Source organism: Haliaeetus albicilla, chromosome 28, assembly GCF_947461875.1.
Source record: "Haliaeetus albicilla chromosome 28, bHalAlb1.1, whole genome shotgun sequence".
Lineage (NCBI taxonomy): Eukaryota > Metazoa > Chordata > Aves > Accipitriformes > Accipitridae > Haliaeetus > Haliaeetus albicilla.
The window spans coordinates 9,306,507-9,327,064 of record NC_091510.1 but is presented as its reverse complement, the minus strand read 5'-3'; the positions used below and the strand labels follow the sequence as shown (position 1 = coordinate 9,327,064).

The following is a 20,558-nucleotide window of genomic DNA, read 5'->3' as shown; positions in this document are numbered from 1 at the left end:
TCTTTTACAACACTAAGAAAAACAAACAAATTTTGCATGTATCTATTTCCATACAGTTGGTTATCATTGCTTCTCCTGTAAATAAACCAAAATAACAGGAGTGAGCTGATTATGAGTCCCTAAAGGTATTAACACTTTAAAGTGTGCGAGCTCATGTTATGTCACACCATTAATCTTTTAAAATATCATCTTCTCTGACTTTTATACAATGTGTTTATAAAATGTTCTGATAAAGAATAAACATATCAGCAATTTAATTCCTTCCCTCTTAAAGGCTTTGGAGCGAGTTGCAGTTGGCCAAATGGTAGGTAATATTGTTTATTTTAGCCATTCTAAGATAAAATGTGTTTTTCCAACTTGAATGCTCTTAATCCATGACCTTTTATTGAACTTCTGCATTTCTGGGATCTAAAATACTAGCACACACTATATCAAATCCTGATAGATAGCATGTGTCATCATGAAATCACATTTTTATTACTGTGATTGTACTTAGTGAATCTGTTTTCTTTTGACAATTAAGAGTTTGGAAAAAAAAGCACAGCTTAAAATCTAAGGCGTTAAACTACCCTTCCTAACTTCTTTCACTATCTTTCAGCGAATACATAAATTCAGTACGAATGTCCTTCTGATATCCCTGGTTTGGATCACTCTATCCCAGAGTTTATCAACTGATGTAAAAATAGAAATTGTTATGACAAAAGCTTGAACCCGTTAGAAACATCATCATTCTAATTTTTAATCCCTGTATATTTTTTTCCCTGTGAATACTTTGAATTATTGTTGTGCAAGTTATCCTTTTGGGGATGGTGGACACCAATTGTGCAAATACTGGCTGAGAGACCTCTTCTTCCCATATGTAAGCCCACTGACCCCAGCAGTCTTTCACTGTAAATGCATTTTGCCGTGAATTTTTAATTGGCAAGCATTAACTATTTTTATGCAAACAGTTCTTTCATATACAAAGATACAAAGTTTTCAGTGTATTCTGCTTTTATGAGCATGGTTCAGACTACAGTATATGAAGATTCAGCTAGGGAATTACTCCTTTTGTCTTTAAAATAGCTTAGGTAAATTGCTGTATTTGCGTAGCAGAATTTGGGTTGTGATCAGTATGTTTTTCCTCTGTTCTTTTTTCCCTCTGCCAACCTTTGAACTTTTATTTCAGAGTTTAGGTTTCTTTTTTTTTTTCTTGCATTCATGGTTATGTTAGAATCTGACCCAAAAACGTAATTTTAACTGGATGCAAGAACATTAGTAAATTGTCCTCTTAAACCTGTTATGACTGATTGTAAAGAATACAAGCCAATAAGTAGTTAAGGAAGCCGGTACTGTTTTTGTTACTCTGATCTTAATTTCAATGCCAATTTTAAATCCTTGCTGTCGTAAAATTTTTTGCAGCTGCCTACAGAATCATTGTTTTATCGAGCTGTTCTTCAAGTTATTATAGAAGAAATTTATGGTGTCACCAAAAGGTAGGAAGCTCTGAATTCATAGGATATGAGCCAAAGATCTGATTCTCTTCCACCTCTGTTCTGTAGAGAAAATATTTCTTAGAAAGCAGAAGGGTGTAAGAATCAATCTCATCAGACTGTGTATACATATTAAAATGCAGGATAGATCTGTTCATCCTCAATCCACATCACAAATGTATTGCCCTTCCTTTACCCATAGCTGAATGAGGTCCTCTTTGGTACTGGATATGTGGGTAAAACATACCTTCACCAGAGAACTGACAGCAAAGTCACTAAGAAGTCAACACAATCCTGGGCTACCCTGGTATGCAGAGGTCCTAGCAGCTTTAATACTGCAGAAACAAAAAGACATTTCCATTTATCCTGAGAAAAACTGCTGAAAGCTCAATGGCCATCAGGGCTGTAAAGAGCTACTTACTGCCTATGCCTGCACTGGCAAGTACTGCGCCCTTGTAGGATGGGATTTGGAGAGCTGGTGCTGAGGACCTGACATCTGCACTCTTTTTCTGGAGTTGTAGCTGGATTAGATTTTATCTAATTCTGTGGGATGTATGCCCATTAGCACTTGGAGCACATCCAGAAGCACGCCTTCCAGTTTAATTTAGTTTGAAAATAACCCTTTTTTTTGAGCTCTGATCCTATTCCACAGTGTGAACAGCATGAGAGGTAGGGAAAACCAGAAAATTCACTTCAGAAGTATAGTCTTGATCTAAAGTAAGTGCTAATGCAGATACCCCCAAATCTTTTGCTAAATGTAGACCCAGACAGCTTACTGTTCAGAAGGTCAAACTCCTGAAAGAAGACATTGTGGTTTATTTTAAAATTACGTAAAATATCACACATAAAATCATGGCTACTAAATTGTCAAGAAGAGAAAAAGTGTGAGATAGATGATAATGTGTTTCATCTATTAAAGGAAGTATCATTTGGAGGTAGTAATTAAGATTATACTTTTGAAATAAAAGGAATGGCTACCTTGGAAAGACCTCCCCCCGCCCTGTTTTATTGCTGAGCATGATGTTATACGGCATGGAGTATCCCCGTGGTCCGTTCGGGTCAGCTGTCCTGGCCGTGTCCCCCCGCACTTCTTGTGCACCCCCAGCCTGCTCCCTGGGGGGCAGAGGGAGAAACAGAGAAGGCCTTGATGCTGTGCAATCCCTGTATGGCAACAGCTGAAACATTGGTGTGTTACCAGCACTGTTGTAGTCACAAATCCAACGCGCAGCACCGCGTGGGTTGCTGTGACGTTAGCTCCATCCCAGCCAGACCCAGGCAATCTCTTTCCCCCAGTAGCTTGTGATTAGAAGGAGAGACACCCGTCTTCCAAAGAATGGCATAACAGCATCATTAACTGATTTCCAGACTGCATCAGCCCAAGTGTTTAAGAGCATCTGAATATTAAATACGACAACAGAAATTCTTTAAAAATAAATGCCACTGTTGATTCTCAGTGAGTGGGGGTCCCTGCCAGCGAAACAGTGTTAAAACTGCCACTGAATGAAGTCTTTCTGTTGACTTCAGTAGACGTTAATCCTGATCCTTAATTAAGGAGAAGGGTGGTTTACTCAGAATGAAGAGGGGAAAAAGTTTTAAACGAAGATATTTCCATTTTGTGTTTCACGGGGGAGAAAGTGTATTTCCTCTTAAGTAACTGAATACTCACAAACAGCTACTGTAGCTGAAAATGTAACTCCTACACTGCGCAGCTGGAAGAGGAATTATGTTACTCAAGAAAGCGAATTCAGACTAACAAAAACTTTGCATGTTGTTTCTCCAAGATATTTTAAGCACAGAGAAGACAACAAATGTGAGTGGCCTGTTAGGATTCAGTCTTCCTATATGATTTTTTAAGTTTTCATGCATTATTTTAACATGTTTTTGGAAACAACCCACATTTTTGGCTGGCTTCAAAAGCAGGCCATTGAGTTATAAACAGGAGAAAATTCTGGCATCATCTAGTGAAATAAAAATTGCGAGGATAAGAACACAGGGTAACAAGCAAAAGTGAAATTTCACTCCAACTTGGCATTTGCTCAGTTCAGTGTTTGAAGGTAAATAAATTACAGTGGCATTACAGTAAATTATAGAAATATTATAGAAGTATAGAAGGAAATATCTGTCATCAGAAATAAGAATTTTGTCATTCACTTAGGGAAATAAAAATATTAGGGGAGAAATTAAAAGAAACCTTCAACTAACTCTCAAATTTTTAGGTAAAATAATAACCGTGCTATAACTATAGTACAATTGTACAGTTGCTGCATCGAGAAATTTCTTCAAGTATTAACTAGCTTGTTCTGTTTTAAATAGAAGGGGGGAAAAGGAAAATTGATACTAACTTGACAGTAGTAGCTGTCCAACTGATTTATTTCTCCTGAATTAAAAATTAAATTAAAAATGTGTAAATTTCTGTTGTTGGGTGTATAAAAGCCTGCATCTCAATGCTGTATTTGCAGTGATCGACATGTTGGGAAAATTTTCTCCAAATCATCCTCCTTCATAGATTATGTCAGAAAGTCTCTGAAAAAACTGGAACTGGATGATTCAAAGGTGAGTCACTAAATAGAGACTGCATTAAATTCTTATATCTATGTTAAGTTCTTGAAGTCAGCACCACAATGCAATGTTTAAACCACTGAGTTGATTCAGTTTGTATATTGCTGTATAAATACAAAGCATTCTCTTTTTAATTAAAATTAATAGAGCCAATCCATACTTATTTTTATGCATTCATAAAAAGACAATATCAAAGTTGGGTTTTTTCTTGTTATTTGGAAATAGACTTCCATGTATAAATTCTTTAAAAGATTTTGTTTTAAAATTACTTTATTCTAATGACTTTATATAAAACCAATCCTTTTTTATACATGGTGCTCATGATAAGAATTTTTTTAAGCCTTTCCAGTATTTCTGAAGTTAATCCTACAAATCTCCTTTGAGGCAAAAAAATGTAATACATAGTCTATTTTATACATGCTGTCATTTAGAGGTAAATATACTTTTCATATGCTGAGTGAAGCAGGCATGAAGAACTTCTTGCCTGTGCTAATACTATACACCCTGATAAAAGTAACTCTTGCACCCTTTTAAATCCAGCTGAAATACTATCCTATACAAACATGTTACTTTTTCGTCTGTACTTAAGTTTATACTGAAAGTGATCCAAAAAAACATGAATAATGAATCACATAGTAAACACTTTGACCCCTTTTTATTTTCATTTTTTCTGCAGCAATATTATCTTGATCCCTCTGGACACCTTTTGAAACTGAAAAATGTAACATTATAGCATGATAGGCAATTCCATCCATGCAGTATGTTTCTCTTGCAATTTAGTTCCCAAAGTATTTCCAATTTATTTTAGCCTTTAGACAGTCTCCTTAAGAGGCCTTTGAAGATCTTTGAAGGCCCAATACTTTTTTTCTTTAAATTAATAAAAGTTAGGAATAAATATTAAGATTTTTAAATAACTTTCATAGATAAAGAAGAAAATACAAAATTGAGATTTAAACTTATAAAATCTTCCAGAGATTTTTATATGTTCTTGAATGTCTTGTCTTAGTAGTACAACTGCTAAATTGGTCAACAGATGGCAACATAGCATTAGGCATGGAATATGACTCTGTGAAGATCACAACCACTCTGTGAGAACAAGTTGTGCAATGGAGACACTGGAGAGTAGTAGACTGATTATTAAAAAATGTAGTACAAATCAAAGAAAAAAGTAGGAGTGGTAAGTATGTAAGATATTTAAGGTAAATGTTACAGTTGCAGTAGTCTTTGGTAAAGCAATGCTTAAAATCCGTAGGCAAAATGTCAAATCACTTAAAATTTGCCAGGCACATCAAACCATGAACTAGTAGAAAAATGCAAAACCAAATAAACAAGTAAATGCAAATGACATTGGAGTCATGCTTACAGCATTAAAAAAAAAAAGACATATGCCTGAAGTTCACTGTGTTTTAAAAGGATTATTTTTCATTCTGTTTGCAAATTGAGTTACCTGTTTGCTTTTCTGTATAAATAGGCACTAAGAGCCTGCATTTTCCCCAGATGAAAGTAACTACTAAAATGGTGTCTTCCACAGTTTGTGTACAGTCACCCAAAAGCAACAGTGAATTGTTTGTGCAATAATCAGATTTCTAAACCATTAAATAAACTCTGCTGGTAGAGAGTTATACTTTCTTTTCTTTAAAACCAGTAAGCATAGAAAATTTGTGTCAATATGTCTGATTTTAGACACACCGCCTTTTGCTAGAAAGGGTCTGGACAAATGCAAGTTGCCCTGAGAGAAAGATGTCTGTCAACACTACTTCAGGCTGCACATGTTTGTGTGGTTGCTAAAGACCTGATTCAAGTAAATGCTCGTTTTTGTTTATATTTCTCCTCATTTTTATGTACAGCTGGCTGCATACTTAAGACTGAATTTTATGCTGATCTAAACAATATTATTTTTTATTTCCCAGCTATGTTGAAATCTGCAGCAGCAGAAAACCATGCTATTTTGATACTACTGAGAGGAGAGTTGTTACTGCTCCCTCAACAGTGGTTCTGACACTGCAGTTTTCATGGTGGAGTCAGCACTCTAGCTACACAATATTGGAGAATGTGTTAAATTCCTCTCTTCAGAAGAAAAATACTTACATAGCTAAAAATGTGATGAAGCCTAAACATTTGCTCTCAAAGACAACAAAAATCAAAGAGAAATTTATGCAGAATTTGTTTTCTAGCTCTGTTTTTAAAAGTGAACAAAAGAGCAGCTGTACTGCATAGACCGAATGTCTGCTCTGTCTCCGGCAGTGGCCAAAAACTGATGTCTTGGGAAGAATATAAGGCAAGAGTAAGCATATATGAAGGATACTTCCAGAATAATCCAAAATGTGCCTGTCATTTGCCAAGAAAAAGAGGCAGTCATTGTCTTCATGCATACATTTATTTAGGTACTGTTAAAAAAACAGCTAAAACTGAGTAATGCTGTGTAATATAAATAGAGAACTGTGAGAAAAATTGTTTGATGTGAGTCTGCTTTATGTGTGCAAAAATGTGTTTTAAAAAAACAAGAAGTCAGAAAACAGCGAGTCTCAGGTCTTCTGCTGTGCTTATCAGAAAATCGAAAAGACTTTAATCTCTTCATGATAATAGGTGTACTGAAAAGTAGAGGGGCAGTGGCACTGAGTTTTTAGGAGTCACTGCCAGGATCTGGTAGCTTGGCACATATGGTAAAGTCATGGATGGTTTTGATCACTGCAGATGAATCTGGACTGTGGGACATAAACATCCTTCCAAACGCGTGGTTCGTGATGAACTGCTGCCTTTGTACACACCAGTGTCTGCGTTCCCGATCAAGGGGCAGTCCTGGTGCAGCGCGGTCAGTTGTTTTTTAGTCTGGACAACTGTGGAGGCAGGATAGAGGGAGCGAGGGCGTAAGACACCTAACCTGCCTTGATACTCGTTTATGTAAGTGTATGCCTTTTGCTAAATATAGAACTGATGAAGGCTCTATTTATCAGGGATAAATATCCAAACAGCAAGTTCATTTTTGCTATTGTTTTTCAGTAAAGATAAGTTCTTTAATCCTGCCAATTCTCCATGTGAACAAGCCCCTCTGCCTTTTTCATTTGCGAAATAGATGTGAAGATCTTCACTTTTTTGAATAAGAACCAGACCCTTTATGAAAAGATTGACAATCAGAAGCGAGTCAGTGAGACAAAATAGTAAAATAGTTTTTCTACCAAAAAAATAGCATTTATCAATCACCTAGGGCCATTCATTGTTACAAGTTACTGTTCAGGGACAGAAGTTTCCTATTAACCTTAGTAAAAATAATTTCCTCCATTGTGTTTCTCTTCAATGTGGAGGAGCCTGTCAAGTCCAGATTAAACAGTGAGATGCAAATGAACTATATTTTTCTGCCTTTTGGTGCAGGATCATTCCTTTCACACATCTCTCCACCTCAGTAGTAAAATGGAGACATACACCATGACTACTGAATGTCTGACAAAATATTCTCATTTTGTGAGGGCAGAGAGAGGTCTTTTGTAGTGTGAGCTTGATGCTTCACAGGTATGGCTATATTGTGTCTAGCTTCAGAACTAATGGAATTGCTTTGTGGGCTATGGAGCCCTGCACAGGGCCTTAGTAATTGTTCTGGATACACACCAAGGCAATATTTTATTCCTGGTTGTTTTCTTTGTCATAGCTACACTCCATGTTGTATAGGCAGAGCGCTCAGTGTCACATACGTGTGGCAGAAATTCCTTCTATCAGAAGATTTCTTTTCCCTTTTATTCACTGTTTTACCTAATTTAACATGGATGTGGGACTCTCACGAAAGAGAATGAAGCATTCATCCCTGTTCTTTCTCCTAGAGGAGCTGGCCACTCTTACACTTGTTAGCCTTGCTTCTTTCAAACAGCAAGAGCAATCGCTCCTTCCTCTCCAGCAGAACATGTTTCAGCTCTGTTTGTAGCTGCCTTGCAGATGGATTTAAAACCAAGCCTCTTCATTAATACATTTGATTGCTGCTGAAGGCAGTAAGTGCTCCAAATGGCACTGCCACAGCAAAAAGTCCTTGTATAAGTATTTTTGTATTCCTAGAGTCTTTGAAGAAAAAAACCCAAAACGTTCTTAAACTGCCTGCTGTCCCGTAGTTCTTGGGGTAGATTAGCAAAAGATCTTTCACAGGGCCTGGCTTTAAGGCGATTAAAGGGAGCAAGTGGTTACAAGGCTAATGCCTGGATGTGTGTCTGGCAGACTTTGTGATGCACGACCCAGCTAGGATCCACTGCTGCCAGGGAGCGCGAGCCTCGGCGGTGGAGCTGTACAACAAAGAGAAGCTGGCCAGGATTCAGGTGAAGTGCAGTCTGGGAATAAGGAGAGAACGCTATTTAATGCCACATCCGATTGCAGGAAGATATGCAGGGCTGGAAACACTCCTGACACATCCGCAAAGAAAAGCTATTAGTCACTTTGATTTCATCTCCTGCTTTATTCACACTATAGTTACTGCTATGGGCTAATAGCATATAAGGTAGTTACTTTGTCTTAGTCAAAATACTTCACAAATCACTTAACCCTTTCAGATGTAGACTTAGGCTGCGGAGATTCAATAGCATTTTCAGAGGTAGGGTCACCTTAAGCTTTCGCACATAAAGAGAAGTTTATGTGCCTGTCAGCGAGTGTGTTGCTGCAGATTTACTTGGTTTTGTTTAACTGAGCTTCCAAGTCTCCGTGACCGGAGTATTTCGGTTTCGAACAGTCTAGTGCCTGCACGTAACTTGAAGTTGCTGGGGCTCTTCCCCCGGAAAAAGTCATTTATATGACTGGTGCCCCATCTAACAACCTGAGATGAGATCTGCAACAATAAACAGATGGTTAATGCTCCGTTCCTGCCATCCCTGTTTGCTCTAACGCTGACCAGACTTCTTAAAAACAGCTGCTGCCCATTTGTCTTTTTCTGATCCTGTACTTCAGGTAGAGCATCCCAAAAAGATTTACAGCTGTCAGGTCTCAACTGGTGGGTCAGTAAAGGGCACTAGACCCTTCTGTGAGGCGTTGTACCCATCACAGGAGCATTTACATTAATAACACGGTAAGAGAAACTCATGTCCTATAAAAAGCTCATTTATTAAGTAATTTAAACAACTTTGATATTTGATATGTCTACCAATGTTAGACTCAAAATATTTCAAAGCCTTGATGTAGCTATGCAGCTAAATTTAAATATAAGTCATATCTTCCTGTATTATCTGCAAAGGTTATGTATTTAGAAGTACATTTAGTTAAATAAGCATGTTAGTGCTTTCTTTCTCTACAATAACCAAAACTTTTAGGTTTATTTATAATTAATAATTTTATATAATTTTGTTTTATTTTTATAAGAATCTCTGAAAATATTACATATCATTCATTTATAAAGTAATCCTTTCCCTATATTAATTATGTCTGCATTTTTAATATAATTAAATAAATCCAGAGATATCTGATATACATTAGGCTTATTAGTTCAGTTTTGCTGGAATTCCTAAATTACTTCCCTTTCCTACATTGACTTTGTGTTTTTGCAAACTCCAGACTATTTGAGTGGTAAAACTGGTAGATAATACTGAAATCTGAATTTGTGTAAAAATACAAATTTCTTTTTCACCAATTGGTAATTTTTTGTCAGACAATTTTTTTTTTCTTATGTCTTTGGAAACTTTTTATATAGTTAGTGTGACTAGTTGATGTATGTTTCATGTAGCAGTAGTGATTTTTTAAAACAGTGATACTTTTTAAGAAAACACAAGAGCATGCATGTGTGACTTTTTGCTTTCATTTTGATGATGAAAACAGCTACCAACAGCATTAGCATACATGTAAAACCTGAAAACTAAATAGCTGAGCTGAGTGATCTCTCAGTGCTATAACTATCAAGTAAAAAATAAAGTCAAAAGTCTGAGTTTTTTAAGACTATAATAAAATAACGGATTCTGTTGGGTTTTTTAAAAAATAAAATAAGGATATGTTAATTTTTAAAATAACTGGGTTTACACTTGGAGAATTTCAGTAATTTATCACTTATTAGAACTGCAGTTTTAATATATGTTTCCTCTTTATAACTGCCCAGATGGCAGAGTGAGCATGGATTAAGGAGATGTCTTCTCATTTTAAGATGAGGCAGTTATTCATGTTAGCTAAATCTATATTTAATATATTGGGTTCAGTCCTGAATGAATTTTCAGCAGGTGTAAATTATGCTGTGCTTGCTTGCATTTATTTATATGATAATAGTGCTCTTTTTAACATTAATGCAAAAATAGTTCCAATTTGCTTTGTTCAGATTCCTATAGTATTAGATGGGGACACTTTACTTAATGCACCGCAAGGCCAAGAACTTAAAGATGGGACTTTCAAAGACTCCTGCTGAGAGACTCAGATGTCCTGTAAATGCATTGTGAAAATGCAGTGGTAAATGTACGTTGCAGATAACTTCACAGCCAGTGGCTGGGAAAATGTTTGGAAACACCTCTCAAGCAATTACAGACTTTGTAGTCCCTCTGAGGAACATGCATCTGGAAGCTCTGTCCCCCACGTTGGCTCTCAGTCCAACCTGTGTCATGAGCTGTCCTGGTTTTAGTCCCTGAGCATGTCCTACTCCTGCGACGGTGAGTAGGCTTTGAGGATATTTCTTCCCATTTCCACATCTGTGCTTCTTGTACAATGCCGTTTGCAATTTATCACGTATATTTCCTAGTTTGGTCCTACACCAGCTGCGCTTCAGATGTTCTAATGGTCTTCTGATTCATTGAACACAACTATGTCAAAATATGCTGAACAGAATGTTTCGCATGTTTTTTCATAATTTTAAACCATGTAATTAAGAGACACTGTGCTCTGTACACATCATTGACAAGCTACGTCGTAATTCAATGAGCAGGTGAGCCTGGGACAAGATAAAAAGCCTCTGTCTTTGTGGAGCTTGTCAGGATAAGTTGCGTTACAGTATTTAGAAAGCTGCACTTTTTTAAAACGAGGTGTTTGGGCAGTTCCATCCTTCCTAGAAAATGCTTGATAAGGTTTCCACGGCCATGTGAGAACATTCTAAAGTAATAGACTGATCTTTACTTTTTCCACCTTTAATACAGATGGTATGTTTAAATTTTTGCAAGCAAAAGTAGTTTTTCATATGAATTGCTGATTTCTGACCTTACAGGATTTTGACCAAAGGAGTGTGGCATTCTCTAAACCTACCCCAAAGGATTAGTTGAGTGAAGAATTTCTAAGCTTAATTCAGCACTAATATGAACTCTTTAACCAAATGGTTTTCTTTTACTTCCTAAATTCAAATGGCTTAATATGTTGTTAATTTCTCATCTGTAATGTTTCTCAGTTTCTGAAAATTGAGTCTTAACTAGAGACTTACCACTGACAAATTCATAATTTAAGTTTTAGCGTGGTGTGCTATCTGAGATACCAATGGGTTAAACCAATTTTGTTTTCAAGTAGATTTCTTGGAAGAATGCTAAGTGCCACCAGAATGTTTTCTGAAAACTTGGTGGGTTTTGTGATGGTCTCTTTTTTTTCTTTTTTTTTCTTTTTTTTTTTTTTTTCATTTCTGTCAGCTAAGTTGCATTGAAAGAAGCTACTTTCTTGGAAGTGAAATGTTATTATGGTAGACAACACTGCTGCTACTGCTCTTCTGCTATGACAAAATATTTAAGAGCACCTTCTGCCCTTCTTTGGCGTTTGTCAGTGTCTTTTAAAAACATCATTGCAGTGTGTTCTGTTATGAAGTTAATAAAATGCCCGCTTTGACTTAGTATGTTACAACCCTCACCACTTTAATCCTCCCAAGCTACATTGCTTATAGGATGTCATCCCAGGGTGAAACTGAAAAAGATACACCTTGTAACTGGGGATGCAATAAGGTTGTGCTGTGGGATCTGTAGCGGATCTTTCTGAGCTTCTGTAGATCACGTAGTGCACCCTGTTTCGATGCTTGCTTGAAAATTTGAATGCTGATATAATGGGAACCAACGATCAATGTGCTGAATGAGAAAAAATGCAGCCATTGTTTTGGCCAGTGTTTCGTACAGGACAATTCTTTCCAACAGTAAGGCAGGGAAGAGGACACTGGGTAAATGGAGGTGCGCTTCTCTTAGTTTACCATAGAGTGTCCCTTGACCTGTAATATCTCCTCAGCAATGACTAGTGGGATATCGTAAAATGCAGTTTGCAAATGAAGGGTAGTATAAGAATCTCATTGTGGCTTAATTTTACTGTTGTTTTAAAAAGTGTTGAGAAACCGCATAATTAAGACTGGGGAACTGTCAGCAGTGGAACTGTATAATACATTAAGACATGAACTAGCCTGCGTATGTACAACTACACTGGGAACTAAAAAGGAGAATTTTTATGGAAATTGGGAGAGAGAGAGACTTTTAAACTGAGATTTCTTATAATCTTAATGTCTATCCCACACCTAATTCAGTGTTGATATCTTTAAATGATAGTAAATACCTCAAAGTGGTTGGTCTTTGCTAAGATTATTTCTAATTTTGATGCTTTTTATTGTGTACAGCTGTTAGGCAAACATGGAGCCAAAGCCAAAACAATACTCTCCACTTTCCCATGAATTCTAACGCAGCAGTTAACTGAGTCTAAACAGTCAAAAAAATGAAGGCACTAAATGAATTTACACACTTAATACATTTTACAATTGTTGAAGAGTTGACTTACTCAATTGTTTTATTGGACAGAAAGAATTTCAGCTCACAGATTTCCTGGTTCATTTGTTACTTAGGGAAATATTGAATGAAGGCTCAGGTAACACTTGTATTACAGCCTACAAAGTATATGTGCATAATGCTGTTTTCAAGTATAATTGTTTTTCAAACACACAAAATACTATGCCAATTATGGTAGCATAGCATTTTAGTCTGACAAGGAATCTTCAGAGATGTGACTTTTATTTCAATTAGATATAATTATAAGTAATATGGATTGCATTCATTTGAAATGCATTTTAAACAAAGTTCTAAATAAACTCAAGTTTCTCAGTAATTGCATTATCTGTTTTACATTATTTTACACTATATTACATTACATTACATTACATTACATTATTTTTAACTACTGTAGTCATGGGAAAATTGTAAAAAATCGCCGTATGGTATCGTCTCCCAAGTGTTTTGAACTGATCTAAGACACTTCTCAGAGGGTTGCCTTACTGCTTTCTTGTACTTGTGCTAGCGTTCATGATAATGCCGGTACAAGAAGAAAGAGGAAACATGGAAATGTGCAGTCAGTGCAGGGGAAAGCAGTCCCTTTGAGGCAGCAAAGAGGAATTACATCTGTTTAAACAGACGGTGGAACCGTATCCTTAGGCTCTGTCTCTCCTCTACAGGGTGTGTGCAGCGCTGGACAGTAAAAAAGAGACTTTCATTCAGCCAAAATACTCCCTGTCTAGGGAAAGACACAACTCTGAAAAAATACTCTCTGGAGAATTGTGAAGCGTGGTATCGCGAATTGTCACACACCTTGTGCCTGAATTTCAGTTTTCCTTTCAGCCTGTGCTCAGTCGGCGTGTTTGTGGGATTGCAGTCGGCCTCGGGCGCGCGGTATCTCACGTGCTCTCAGGGCTCTGTTGAGTCTCCCAGTGTTCACAACAGATGAGTCTGGCCTATGGTAGGGTTTTGGTGCCACCTCCAGCGGATGGTATAGTTGTAACTGGGTCCCTGGAGACCTTGCCGCCCTCTGGTTCCTCTTGGTTGTTTCAGCTATTGGAGTGACCACACCAATCCTCAAAGAAATCAGTTTAAAAGAAAGCATGCGCCACCATCACAGTGCAAAGAGACGAGGTGCTTTTGTTCATGACCTGATAAAGACCAGGAGACGTTGCAGCTAAATCAGCAAAGAAATACTGACCAAAACCTCTCTGTATGTATTGAAGGTTAGTTGTATATCAGCAGCATAAGCTAGGTCTTTGAGTGCAGAATCATTATTAAGACAAGCACATGATATATGTATTTGGTTTTTTTCGTGCATTTTCACTCAGGCCATAAGTTCGTAGTATCAACATGTAAGAAAAACGTTCAGTGCACATATTTAAAGAATTTTTTCGGGATACACAAACGTGTGGCAACCCTGCATAGAGAACAGTTGCATGGACAACTCCAGTGGCTAAATGGGGCTCGCTTTGCATGTGTAAGTACAGGTCTGTTCCTGCAAACGCAAGCAATACTTTACTCCTGCTTCACCTTGGAAGGATAGCTGAAGATTGTCTCAGGTGCCTTTTAAGCACTGAAGCCAGGTGGCAAGCTGTTGCAGTTTCAGACAAAGTCAGTGTTATCTGGGTTTTAGCTTTCTTGCAATAAATTGACCACATAGCTAGCTACCAGTTACCCTTTTCATGCCCTTTTCTGTCAATGCTTTTTGGTGGACGCTTTCTCTCTTTTCCAGCTGGGCTGTTGCATTGAATTGGTTCACTCACCAAACTTTTAACTAAGGCACAGTTTGGAATAGTAGCTAATCTATCCGTGACAGCAGGATGCACTCAGTCGGAATGTGTAGCAAGCAAGGGGGGAGTGGAAAAGCTCCGTACTCGAGCGTGGCAACTTCCAAGAGACATTTTTGACCCGGCTTTTTATTTGCCAAACATTTCACAGCTTGTTTTCTTTTAATTTGAATGCTTCATGTTGAAAAATGGAGAACATAAAGGAAGCAAAAGCAGAAAAGTTTCATGACTGCATTTTTACAAATACAGGTCTTTGTATTTTAATTCCAAATAGCCTGTGATTTCAAAAATCCATTATACTAAACCCCTTTTAATTCTCAGTTGAAATGAAAAGCTTATAGGGCAGAGGTTAAATAAACTATTTTGTTTATCTCATGACTGATATGTTTCAGTTAGTTTGACTCTTTAGAGGGGAAGAGAAAAAAAAAAAAAAACAACCTCAGATATTTGCACAGCTTTACTGGAAATAAAATTGCAACAAGACTAAAAAAGTCCTGTTAGTCCATGTCATTACTGCCAGATCAGCCACTTAACCTTGCCTCTGTAGTTGGGAAAAAGTACTTTCTAAATTAAGAAAATGTGACTGAAAGACTACAAAATTGTTTCTAACCCATTCCCTTGTCTTAAGGCAGAGTAAGAATTTTGTGTCATTCCTGAAAAAATATTTGTCAAATCTTCTTAAAGCTTCCTGTAATGGAGGCTGACAACCTCCCCAGTCCTTAATTAACCTCAAAGAGAGAAAGTTTCAAGTTTTTGGCCGAATTTTTTTTGCTGCGATGCAGGCCCATTAGTTCTTATCCTATCCACCATAGACACAGTGAACAAACTGTTCCCGGCTTCTTGGTGATACCCTTGTAAAAACTGTTATTATGCCCACTCTCAATTTTCTCTAATTTAGCCTGATCAGTTCCAGTTCTCTCAGTCTTTCTTCATAGGTCCTGTTTTCTAGATCTCTGATCTCTTTTCTCTCTCAGGGCTTTTTCAGACAGTTCATTTCTTTCTTTGAAATCTGATGCCCAAAAATGGATGCCATATTCCGGCTCAAGCTTTGCCACTGCGAAGCAGAGTTGAAGGATTACTTCCTGCGCTTTGCCGGCTGCTCTCCCATACATATCACAGAATGGTGATTGCTTTTTTTTGCGGTAGCACAACTGTGACTCTCGCTCAGCTTGTGATCTGCTATATCTCCCAGACTGTCATTTGATGTTCCCCATCCTGAACAGCTGATTATTTCTGCCTGAGTGTAGTCCCTTCTGCTTTTCTGTACAGCATTTCAAACTTCTTTTCTAAGCAATGCTCCAATTTCTGAAAATTATTTTAAGTTCTAGCAATGCCTTCCTGTTGCACATTTGCAGACTTGGTTAATGTGGTTTCTGTTTTTGTGTCTGAGTTCTTAGTGAAAACATTGCATTTTGTAATGGACCTCCAGTCAGCAGGTCTTTTCAGTTGTTCAAGGGCTCATTAATAACTACTCTCCGGTTGTGGTCATTCAGTTTTCACTCTCTTTATAATACTTTAATCTAAACCTTGTTTCTTAAATTTACTTGTAAAATTGTTGTGTGAAATGGTGTCAAAAATCTTGCTGAAATCAAAATATATGACAACCATCTATATTTCACTGTCTTGAATCCTTGCACCCTCCTTACAAGCAAAGTAGCCTGACTTGTGATTTGTTCTTGACAACTTCATGTTGACTATTACTCATCTGCTTATCTTTCAGTGTTTTTAAATTCTTCATTTGTTCTATTTTTTTCAGTGCATTGAATTTGAACTGGCTGCTCTATAATAAAAGACATACATTCACTAGCCATCTGACATACCATCTTTGAGAACTTCTCAGTGACAATGAGTAATAGTTACTTCATTCCCTTCTTGGCTGTCCTAGGATGAAGTTCATAATACATACATGATTTGAAAACTTACAATTTGTGAAAATGTTCTCTAGTTTGTTTCCCTGGTTTAGGCTGATATTTTACTTCTTTGCAGCTGGATTAGCCACATGCTCTCAGATGACTCTAATACACTAATAAACGTGTGCAGAAGTATATTAAAGACTTCAGCTTTCCTAGTCTTTTGTTATAGAACCGCAAAATCGTTTAGGTTGGAAAAGACTTTTAAGATCATCGAGTCCAACCATAAACCCAACACTGCCAAGTCCACCACTAAACCATAGCCCTTAGGGCCACGTCTACACGTCTGTCTGTACTGTTACTTTTCTGCTGAGTTGTGGACCAGCTCTTTCCGTAGCCACCACAGAGCAGCCACACTGCAGACTCCCAATACTGAAGAAGCAGGTCAGGCTCTTTCAGCTCCGCTCTCTCCAGCAGCCTCCCTCACCAGTAACTTTGCAACCCTACTTCCCACTCCTCTGACAGGTTCCTTCAGTGGCCACCTCGACCGTCTTGTTTAGCCGCCAGGACTGTGGGCAGCAGAAGAGCAGAGACATCATGACCCTTAAAAACTGGAATACGTGTGGTCTGGCTGCCCTAGAGAGAGCGCGCTTTGTGAAGAGCAGTTATGGTCAGAGCTCTAGCTACCTGCTGCAGTGCACTGGCCGCTAAGGGCTGAAAAGGGAAGGGGTGTTCGACTTAGTTGAGTTCTTGAGCTGCCTTTATGTCAAATTCAGCCTCAAATCGCAGCGTTTACAGTCATAGTGGCAGTGCTGGCAATGTTGCATCAGGTGGCTGGGAAAAGAAGAGGGGAACATGTAGTAGTTCAAAGTAAATAGAGAAAATTTTATTTTAAAGATAACTTTAGGCAGCACAGTGAAACAAAGTAGTATTTCCAGAATCTGGTAGTAGGTTTTGTAATGTGAAATACCATCCAGAAGTCCTGACTGAAGCATGTAACTCTCACACCAGAATCCACTCCTCAGCTATTTAAATAAATCTCTTGGGGACGGGGGTGAGGAGGGGCTAAGATATATGGGAAAGGAAATGAGAATGTTATCTCCACTTTACTGTGTAATACTCATTTAAGAATGGCTAGAGCTTTCTGAATAATGGATGTATCTCAGTATTTCATGTCAGTGCAAAATGCCGTCTGAAGAACAGTTACTGTAAATGAGAACTGAGAAACCGCTATTGGAAAATTATTGTAAACCTTAGGAAAGTGCTAATTTCAAAAACAAAACATGGATTTCATTTTGTAGTGTGACTTTCAATTAGGAAAAAAATATTTCATTTTAAAGTTCTCTTGAAAATGTAACTAGAAAAACTCTGATATCTTTTCTTTTTTTAATCCCTTGCAGCTCCCAGACAGCTGTATAATGGATTACTACGAAAAATACAAGCACAGAATGAATGAGCTTGAAGCATTTAATATGGTAAAAGTTATAAGATTAATACTATTACCTTGTATATATGTGCTAGTCTAGAACAAAGCCCTGTTAAGTTTTATGTGGAGGTGGACTGTCTTACACTGTGGTATGCAATCTCAAAACAAAGCCGCTCCCCGTTTCAAACTTTGGAGCATATCCTTTTCCAAAACTATATTAGGTGTCAGTAAAATAATAAAGCGAACACATGGATGATTCTTTTTCAAGAGGGACTATTACCCTGGAAAATGAAATGTCAGTCTCCTTTTAAACCTAGACTGGTCTCCATGCAGTTATTTCATAAAAATTCTTTTTATTAAAATTCATTATTTCCCTCTTTAAAATTGTTCTGCTTCATATAATTTCATTTTCTTGTTGGACAATGTCTCGAAACCAACTAAATAACATAGTTTCCTGGCTTTATGGCATTCCATGTATTTTTGATCTTTAATCTGTTTTGAAGATGTCCATCCCACAGGGAAAATTGGCAAGGTGACATTTGTACCACAGAACCACTAGAATATGATTGATCTTCCTGGAATTGTTCTGTGGAAGTGTAGCCATGTGGAAGTGCATTGTCTCTCTTTCCCAAAATCATTATAGTATCTAATCTTTCTTTCAGTTGAAGGTTGTTCTGGCTCCCTGCATAGAACTTTTGATACTTCTGGATCGTCTTTGCTACCTCAAGGAACAGGTATTTTTGCATTACATTTTATGATACCTAAAGGCTACATCAGTGAAATGAGACTATTTCAGCCAATTTATTACTGTGCAGACCAAAAGTCTCTGTTGCAGAATTATTATTCTCATCATATTTGCAAAAGTATAAGCATTCATTCCATTTAGTATAAACATATGCCCAGCAGATGTTTTTATTTTCAGCAAAGCAGCAACAGTAAAGTTTATGTTCTTTTAATTGTATGGTAATTACTAGTCAATAGACAGTAAAAAATAAATTAATTAAATATGCGAGAAATCTCATTTTATGCAACATATTGAGATATTTAATAATTAAAAAGAATATTGGAGATGCTAAACAAACATTGTGCTGTACATGCTAGAGCTTCCAATGAATATGGTTTAGAACATATAATTCAAGAAATTTTGAATTAGGTCCAAAATGTTTATGATTTCCTTTTATTGTTTCTTAATTAAGATCAATGATGAGAGAGGGTGCACTTTTTCCAACTGTATGGGTCAACTGAGGTACATTTGACTAACATACAGCCTGGATATATTTTACAAGTATAGACCTGGGGTATAATAAGCAAATGCTACTACATTTACTCCATAATGATTTCTATTACAAGGTTTCTTCTAACACTAATTTTGAGCTTGGCCTGATTAACTCAGAAGCAGCAGTCATACTTTCTCTGCACCAGTAAACATTTTTTGGACAAATAATAATTTCCTAGGAGGAAATGGCAGCATCTTCCAGCTTCTGCTCTGGGCCACGGTCAAAATAAAATTTGAAAATAAAGTTTAAACCCATTCATGTGAATAGCTCTGTTTTTCCACCATAAACCTCTCATTTTAACAGCTCCATTTTATCATAAGTAAAAATTCACTTTATTCTCTGCCACAGTGCACTTGGAACAACTGAGTTGTAGTAAATGTATGCTTTCGTTCTAACTGGTATTTTTACAGAGGCAATTTGAAATATTTAAATAATGATGTATTTTCCCAAATGCCAACCAGTTATAAATCACATAGAGATCTGTATGATTTCCAAGACAGGAGATCAGACTTGCTGCATTTAGCACTAATTTACCTTTCTAAATGTAATATATGCATTGATTTAACCTTGTACTGGTTGATTCACAAAATGTGTTTAGGAAGAAAAAATAGAAATGGTAAAAGCCATATGCAACATGAAGACCAGATCCAGCTGGCCTGATTCATCTGAAAAGTCAGTTAATTAGCTTCAGTAGTAGAATGTGCTGCATAAAATGAGTGGGACTTGACCCTTAATTTCTTTGCTCTAGTTCAACTGAAGAAAAGGTTTATTGATGAAGGGTGTGGTAAGCTATCATTTGATAGTGCCAGAAATAATATAATGACTTTAAAATACATCCTGGTTTGGGTGTCCTTTTTTTCACAACAAACTTTCCCTGATTTTTCTTGTTAGGTAAGTGTTTTTCCTGCTTTGTATTAAGGATAAATTTTTTTTACAATTTTGTATTTCAAAATGTGGACCTATTACCATATCTTAGCTTTTAAGTCAAACACATTTTTATGTACTTCAATCATATATCATTTTATAGGACAACATTGCCTGGTCTGGACTTGTGAAGTTATTTGATCCCGTGAAATCCCCCAGATGCTATGCAGTTATTGCTTTGAAGAAACAGTCATGTTTTTAAGTGGAAGCAAATTGCAGATAGGTTGAAAACTCTGAATTGATACTGCTGTTTCCTCACTTTTATTCTGTTATTTTTAATTGATTCCTCAAGTACACTGTTTGCTTTTCAGCTGCAGAAGTGCAATGCCTCTTTGAATCATGAGAAATAAATATCTCCTTTATAAATACCATCGCTTCCTTATGTCAGTTATTAAACAGTGTTGAACATCTGGCTTTATTATAAAAGTTATGACCCCTATTATGTGATTATTATTTTAAAGTAATTTTTATGTTTCTTCCTTTTAAGGCATTATACTATGTATCAATACCCCTTCTTTTGATATTTCTAATCACAAGATCATACCTTCTCAATTTTTACCAGTGGCTGGCATCAGCAGTCTCAGACTAGCCTCGCCTTTTTCTTTTCTG

General features: G+C 37.0%; 1 protein-coding gene across 4 annotated transcripts in view; it reads left to right on the top strand.

Annotated features, from left to right (window-relative positions):
• Positions 1-20,320, top strand: part of METTL25 (methyltransferase like 25) — a 64,247-nt gene extending 43,927 nt beyond the window's left edge. Inside the window, exons 7-12 of one of the 4 annotated variants that reach the window (XM_069773516.1) lie at positions 275-304; positions 1,402-1,475; positions 3,932-4,025; positions 17,723-17,797; positions 18,411-18,482; positions 20,053-20,320. In XM_069773516.1, coding sequence (XP_069629617.1) covers positions 275-304; positions 1,402-1,475; positions 3,932-4,025; positions 17,723-17,797; positions 18,411-18,482; positions 20,053-20,151 — 444 coding nt within the window. In that variant the 3' untranslated portion in view covers positions 20,152-20,320. Of the gene's footprint in view, positions 1-274; positions 305-1,401; positions 1,476-3,931; positions 4,026-5,941; positions 5,966-8,948; positions 9,067-10,296; positions 10,617-17,722; positions 17,798-18,410; positions 18,483-20,052 lie in introns of those variants that run through there. The other 3 variants (XM_069773517.1, XM_069773518.1, XM_069773519.1) reach the window with 3 other exon arrangements.
• Positions 20,321-20,558: the final 238 nt, after the last annotated feature.